Genomic DNA, 7492 nt, shown 5'->3' with positions numbered 1-7492 from the left:
TAAATATATAGAATTGTGTGACATAGAAAATTTAAAAAAACATATCAAAAACAAATTAGTATTTCAGTTGCATAAACAGAACAAAAAGATTTGCGTATTATTATATTGTAAGCTATTTATAGACATCAAGCAATGAAGAATTTTAGATAAACCAAATTTACTTTTATTTTCTTAATTATGATAATATTTTTGATTAATATTTTTTAATATTTACATTTTTGTATATCTTAAAAATGTTTAATTATTTTCCAGCTATATACTATCGTTGTTATCAAATTTACATAAACAAAAAGGGATGCTATGGGAGAAAAAAACCTAACTGATGAACAAAAAAAATTTTTAGAAGAATGTGAAGAGGAATTTAAGGATCGATACACCGAGAAAGATACAGAATTTATAAAAATTAAAAATATGGAATTAAAAAAGCCACCCATTGCTGACCCTTGGTATCCTAGAAATAAGAGATATAACAATGATAGGGATGAAAGATATCGACATCGTGGTAGACATTATTCTAATCATCGCTATAAACCTTATCACAGATCATGATTATTGAAGTTATAAATAAATTCCTGCAAATATGTATTCTATAAATTTTTATAACTGATTGTAATCATTTATTGGATAATAAAATATTTAAGCACATAGTTGTTTACAATAGTATAACGATATAAGTTTAATAATATAAATAATATAAGTTTGTACATAATTTCTTCATAAAAACATTAGTACTTCTTTTACATTGTAATATAATTTTTATTAATTATTGTACAATTTAATTTTTGGGAGAAACTAATTTGATGCATGTTACTTAAAATAATCCAAAATAAAATTAGGTAGTTTATAATTGAACCAAATGAATATTTTATTACAATTACATATACTGCGCACTTTTATATTAAATTTTACTTTTTAATTTAAATGCTGTCTTTGACGGAGTTAAATTAAATTTGACATCATATAATCATGACGACCTGATTTCAATGAATACTGAAATAAAAGAAAAATAGGAATGAACTATTTCTTTTTAAAAAATAACCTATTTGAGATATAATTTAAAAGGTTATTTGTCATAAAAGTCACGAGATAGATGTCAAATAGTTAGAAACTTCTCATGATGTATAATCTAATTCAATAAATTATTTTAATTATCCAATCATCAATTTTTCTATTGTAAAATGATAAAACATCTAACGGGCATACTTATAACGCAGGACTAATACAATAAGACTACAAAATACATATTTGCATAACACGTACATACAAACATAGGTACATATTTACACGATGAAGATGAAATATTATATAGCTAAGAATGTAGTAGCAATATAAATTTATATATGTGTATATATATATATACTGTATGTTCATATATGTATACATGTATTAAATGAGACAATCAGCTGTTATATTAGTAGGTTTGAAACACGTGTTCTTTTTGTCTTCGACAGATATCATTAAACGTGATTGAACAAAGAAGAGAGACATGTAGATATGTCACGAGTTAACTATCCATTTTTAGAGATATATGTGTGGAATTGAAGTAAAGGTTGATAGCTAGAAAGTAGTCGTTTCGAAACGTGATTAGTGATTAATATTCATATGTAAATGAAAAGCGTATGCTCCACAATCCATAATAATAAGTGAATCAATTGAGCATTCGTTTGCATTCGTCTATGCATTAATCTAACTTGTTGTAGCAGTACATTGTTTGGTATATGAGAGAGGACATGAATAAATTCGACAAACACTTGCGATGACGTAGGACAAACTTTTTTTGAGTCTACAGTGAGAATTTAGCCTGTTTGTAATATTCTCAAGTGACATGCGTGTGCGCAAATTTTTAAAAGGAAGTAGCACGCGCAAAATCCTGTGTTCTACTATCTTTTATTTTTGATATATCGAAAATGTTCATTTAAAATGCGATAATAAAAGCATAATTTAGTAGTTCAGTTATTCATTGAATAGAGTAAGTAATATTTCTTGTTCTTTATGTATTTTTGAGAGCGTAAATCATTTTATATTCATAAAATATTTTTAAATACCTTTTCGACAAGATGAAATTGAAATGTTTAAAAAGAATGTCACAATGTTTTTTTTTATAACAAGTATTTTCTAATATAAATATAAATGATATAAATGCGATTTATTCGTTTTTGACAAAAGTTTAATGATGTGAGAGGGGACATATGTATTATCTTTAACAATAAAATATATATTTAAAATTATATATTATCATTTCTTAGGTTTGTAACGTTATTATTGAAGTCAGCTAACATTAAAAAGATTGTGAGAAATTAACATTTATATTTATACTAAATTTATAATTGTAAAAAGAGAGTGTGCTTCATTGTTTTATGCAAATTTTATATGACTTTTAATGGAGTGGTGTAGGAAATTACTTCACAAAAGGTATTATATAAAAGAACATTAAAATTCTGAAATATTTAATTACTTTGACATATTGATATATTAATATTTTATTTTGGAAGAAATATTATTCCTGTGGATGATGAGTTAGAAACTGTTGATGAAAGAAAAGAACGATGGAGAAGCATCTATGCAATTTATTTTACCATGTTTCTTATGTCGCTTGGATTCAGTATTATACTCACAGGAGTATGGCCATATCTTGATAAAGTAAGTATAATAAAGATATAATAAAGATGAACTTTGATATGTAAAATATTATTATGGATTAATGTTGTAGTTGGATAAAGATGCTGGTAAAGAGTTCATGGGATATGTAGTTGCAGCAAATCCTTTGGGACAAATGTTATTCTCTCCTTTAGTAGGATGGTGGGGAGATAGAAGGGGATCTATAAGACTTCCACTTTTATCAACATTAGCTCTATTTACATTTGCATCAGGATTATACAGTGTTCTTGAGATTGTACCAGGTGATCAAAAAATGTACATGATAGCTGCTAGATTCTTGGTTGGAGTTAGCTCTGGTTAGCAGTTTATTTAATTTTAATATCACCAGTTAAAAAAGAATTGTTATTTATTTATATAATATGATGTTTTTAGCTAATATCGCAGTAGCTCGATCTTATCTTTCAGCAGCTACAAAATTTGTAGAAAGAACACACGCTGTTTCAATGGTGTCTCTGGCTCAGGTAATGTGATTTAACATTTCTTCATATGTGCTAATAGAATTTTATATATAGCTTGTTTTAAAATGTGTTAGGTGTTAGGATTTGTAGTAGGTCCTGGTTTGCAAGCTGCAGTTACACCTCTTGGAGAGAAGGGCGTATATTTTATAAATGTACCTATTAATATGTATACTATGACTGGTTGGATAAATGTTATAATGGGAATCCTTAATTTTGCTTTATTCCTTCCATGGAATTTCACAGAACATCGAATTGCTATTCGCGAAGCAATGAGAAATGAAGGAAAACAAACTGGTAAATGTATTTAAATTAAATAATACTCTAATTAAATAGATATGTTAATATTTTATTGAAAAATTCATCTATTAATTACAGAAGAAGAAACTCTGAAGTCTATAAAACCAGACATTCTGGCAGCAGTGACATTGATATGTGCTTTTTTTGTTTTAGTATTTAATTTTGTCCTCCTTGAAACGTAAGTACAATTTCAAAATATAAAATCTTTTTATGTCATATTTTATACTCTTTTATTTCTTTATAGACTTGGTACTTCTTTAACTATGGATCAATTTGCATGGTCGAAAACGGAATCTCTATATTATATGGGTTTACTAATGAGTATTGGGGCTATTATGTCATGTATCACATTTGTTATGATCGAACCTTTATGCAAAAGGTACCAACTTTTTGTGGATATATGTTGCAGGATAAATGACTCCTTATTTATTTCTTAAATATTTTCAGATTTAATGAACGTAAAGTAATGTTATGGGGTGGATTTTTGTTTATGGTAATAGGAAGAATTTTATATATTCCATGGGGGCCAGACCCTCCGAAAATTGCAGATTACGGACGTATGTACAGAAATAAACAGAACATCTCATTTATATTGTATATAATATTTAAATCTAGAGACATTAAAATTATTTTATTTTATAGCATTTAACAACATTACAAAAGATGCCGATGGTATAGACATCGTAGGATGTCCACATACTCAAGAATGGTGTACCTATACACCACAACTTACTGTCACACAGTTTTTCATTGGGTATGGATTCACTACTATAGGATATCCATTAGGTGTCACTTTAATACAAACTATCTTCAGTAAAGTATTGGGACCTCGTCCTCAAGGAGTTTGGATGGGATTTATGACAGGTGCTGGATGTGCTTCTCGTGTGTTAGGTCCAATATTTGTTAGTGTAATTTATACTCGTTTTGGAACATATCATACGTTTAGTGTTACTGGTTTAACATTGATAGTATGTATGATATGGTTACAAATTGTAAACAAACGGTTGGTTCCGCCAAAAGTAACAATTCCACCAAAAGACGCGGAAATTCCATTAGTTCACTTCAAATCTAATGATGCTCAAGGATCAAATGATTCACATAAAAATAACAAAAGTGAGGAATGTGATAAAGTGTAGTGAGTACTACACTCTAAGTTCGATTTTATTTTTTTCGAGCTTATATACATAACATATGGCTGCCACTAAGAGTTTAATATAAATGCAATTATGATATTACGAAATGCAAGTATATTTTTTATGAATATTTACAGGTTTTTTAAAATACATATTTTATATACATAAATATGTAGGTAACAATGAAAGAATATAACCAGGGTCGTGTAGTTTTTAGAATAATATAATGTAAGTAATGAATTTGTTCAATTTTAGAGTCAATCTCGTAAAGTAAAATTACAAAATGAAAATGACATATAATACAATATGATAAAAAAAAAAAAAAAAGAATTCTACAACACTTATTATGATTTTATGATATGATTCAATACATGAAAATTATACAGATATACACACGCAAGTATATTTTTTATCGAAAAATTTGTTTAAAAATATTGTGTATAGTTTTTAAATTTATATGAATATACCTGTCATAATAACATAGAAAGACTGATATTTAGCTCAATTTATATAAAAATAAGGGTGCAATTAAATTTAACAGTTACAAATGTTTTTCACAGAATAATCTGGATTTATAAGTACTTACCATAAATAATTGAATGATGTTTTATACTACAGTTGAATAAACTCAATGAGTATTATGAATGAAGAAAGTTGGATAAGGTTACAAATTAAAAAAAAAAATTATAAATTTTTGTATTAAAATAATTGTAGTTAGTGAAGTATGTTTTACTAAAATGTATATATATTTGCTAAAATAATTATATAAAACGACGTGTGCAATAAAGGATGCGCCAAAAGCAATATGTGTTTGTATTTGAAGAAATTATTTTTGCATCAATTACTATTTTATAAAAATGAATATAAAAAACTGATTAAAATCTTAAGAATCGTGCAGATTTATTTATATATCTAATTATGGTAAAAATTATTTAATTATCGTCGTGAAAATTCAGTGTCTTACAACTGGTTGATACAAGTATTATAGAAATCAAAAATAAATTTCTAAGAAAAGTTAAAAACATTACTATAAATACATACATTTTGCAAACACTTTTATACACTTTGCATGAATGCATGTTTTTATAGTAGTCAAACTATTTTAAGTTATAAAAAAAGCATTAACACATACCCTTAGAATTATGTGATAGAAATGCTTGATGTTTCGTAATATAAATAACACTTATAAATATAATTAGTCTTTTTTCTTTGGCTTCTTGGGATTACGTGATCGCGACTTAGCTTTACAAAGGGGACAGATTGGTGCATTTCTATGAATTTGTTGGTGACATGATAAACATGATTTCATAGGGGGTGGTTGTTGCCTAAAAGCAAAGACACAAAACATAAAAGCTAATATACTACTATATATAGTATATTTTAATGTATCATAACATATAGAGCACTTTTGTTATTTGTCAATGTCAATAAAATTTTTATAAAGTTAAATATATTGGATACAACTAACTTAGTTGGCTAATGTGACTTATGTATTATATAGAAATATAATATAAAATTGCGATATACCAGTGGTACCTGAATGTTGGAGCAGGTGGGCCTGGGGCTGGTGGCAATGGTCTTGGTTCTGGCTTACTTGGACCTTGAAGAGGTTGAGGAGCAAGGAAAGGTGTAGAACCACCTGGGTGTCCAGGATGGTGCAGAGTAAGAGGTGGTAATAAATCTTCTCCCCTTACTTCGACCCTCCATTCTGCTTTTTGCATTGGACGGTCAAAGTAGCTATGAACAAACAATCTTTGTTATAATAATTATAATAGTTTAGTAATTAAACTCAAGACAGCTTCTATTTATTTCACATTTCAACTTACTCTGGTGAAATGAGATCAGATTCTGTTTCATATAATTCTGGTAACCTTTCCAATCCTAAAAATTCTCTGCGCATACGATCAATATCATGTTTTAGAGGTTGATAATCGTTATTATGGATTAATTTTGCTGTCTCTCTTGCTTTATTTCTAGCTTCTTCTGCTTGTTTAATAACAGCTTCCATCTACCATAGTTACATAAATAATTACACCTATGATCTAGAACCAAGATATTAGATCTATGTTTCATCATACCGCATTTATATCCGCATGTATTTGACGTAATTCTTCGACATGTGCCATTTTTTCTTGCATAAGAAGATCCATTTCTTGTTTGTACTCTAGCAAACATTTTTCTTCTTGTTCAGTTTGTTCTACTTCTTGCAAGATTCTCTGCTTCATCTTTTCCAATTGGAGTGTTTTTGACCTAACAAAATACACAAAATATTTAGAAGTTTTGTTTTAGAAAAATATAAATTGAATCGTATTGCAGTTCACTATAGTGACGTTGCACAAAGGCACGTTAAACTTTTCGGATTGTTCAAAACATTTCATCGTGTTTAAAGAAAGACTTTGTATATGCAAATTCGTATATGTACTTGATGTCCTTCAGTGCTTCCAGTTTTGCGAAAATGACCGTAGTTTCGGTGGCTGACATTGTTAAATGCTTCCCGATACTTTTGTTTAGACAAGCCTGTCAAACGAAAGATAGCTTGTTTATCAAATAAATGCAGTGAGTTCAGAAGCCAAATTCCTTTTGTCAAGGCATTACGGGCGAGATATTTAAGATATAATTATAGGAATTCTATATGCACAGAACTTTCATTGAGAAACGAACGAAATCGTCGGACTTGCAATTATGTATTTTCCAGAATTAACTAATTTCGTTGACATTCAACACAATGAATATAATTCATACCATAAATTACAATGACAGGCATCTCTTGATAGATCAGAAACAACAAATTCCAAGATGCAGTCGAATGCGCGCGCCCTATACCGATATATCGAGGAACTAAAAAAGAGCGGTTCAGTTTGAAACAAAGTATCATGTTACATAGATAGATCTAAGAACGCTTCTCTGTAATCTGATAAGGATAGCTTATGGAAATCGTATATGAAA

General features: G+C 28.3%; 2 protein-coding genes and 1 long non-coding RNA gene across 6 annotated transcripts; 1 reads left to right on the top strand and 2 right to left on the bottom strand.

Moving 5' to 3' along the window:
• Nucleotides 1–585: 585 nt before the first annotated feature.
• Nucleotides 586–1321, bottom strand: LOC132909217 (uncharacterized). The gene is made up of 2 exons (XR_009658507.1): nucleotides 1204–1321; nucleotides 586–990 (listed from the first exon to the last, which is right to left on the bottom strand). It is a non-coding gene; the product is annotated as an uncharacterized LOC132909217 (long non-coding RNA).
• Nucleotides 1143–5241, top strand: LOC132909186 (major facilitator superfamily domain-containing protein 8). Of its 2 annotated transcripts, none has more exons than XM_060963856.1 (10): nucleotides 1143–1969; nucleotides 2247–2412; nucleotides 2493–2640; nucleotides 2711–2900; nucleotides 3031–3119; nucleotides 3191–3410; nucleotides 3492–3591; nucleotides 3658–3792; nucleotides 3861–3970; nucleotides 4056–5241. In XM_060963856.1, exons 2-10 carry the CDS (start codon nucleotides 2381–2383, stop codon nucleotides 4547–4549), a joined length of 1518 nt encoding a protein of 505 aa, XP_060819839.1. In that variant the 5' UTR covers nucleotides 1143–1969; nucleotides 2247–2380; the 3' UTR covers nucleotides 4550–5241. The 2 variants fall into 2 exon arrangements, with proteins under 2 accessions (XP_060819839.1, XP_060819838.1); XM_060963855.1 differs by having other exon boundaries at nucleotides 2711–2954.
• A 180-nt stretch (nucleotides 5242–5421) lies between these two features.
• Nucleotides 5422–7336, bottom strand: LOC132909202 (zinc finger C4H2 domain-containing protein). Of its 3 annotated transcripts, none has more exons than XM_060963883.1 (5): nucleotides 6969–7336; nucleotides 6625–6796; nucleotides 6373–6554; nucleotides 6074–6298; nucleotides 5422–5871 (listed from the first exon to the last, which is right to left on the bottom strand). In XM_060963883.1, the coding sequence occupies exons 1-5, from the start codon at nucleotides 7025–7027 to the stop codon at nucleotides 5742–5744; spliced, it is 768 nt and encodes a 255-aa protein (XP_060819866.1). In that variant the 5' UTR covers nucleotides 7028–7336; the 3' UTR covers nucleotides 5422–5741. The 3 variants fall into 3 exon arrangements, with proteins under 3 accessions (XP_060819866.1, XP_060819867.1, XP_060819868.1); XM_060963884.1 differs by having other exon boundaries at nucleotides 6074–6283; nucleotides 6969–7334; XM_060963885.1 differs by having other exon boundaries at nucleotides 6083–6283; nucleotides 6969–7333.
• Nucleotides 7337–7492: the final 156 nt, after the last annotated feature.

This window comes from Bombus pascuorum, chromosome 7 (assembly GCF_905332965.1).
Source record: "Bombus pascuorum chromosome 7, iyBomPasc1.1, whole genome shotgun sequence".
In the NCBI taxonomy this organism is placed as follows: domain Eukaryota; kingdom Metazoa; phylum Arthropoda; class Insecta; order Hymenoptera; family Apidae; genus Bombus; species Bombus pascuorum.
This window is presented reverse-complemented; position numbering and strand designations above follow the sequence as displayed.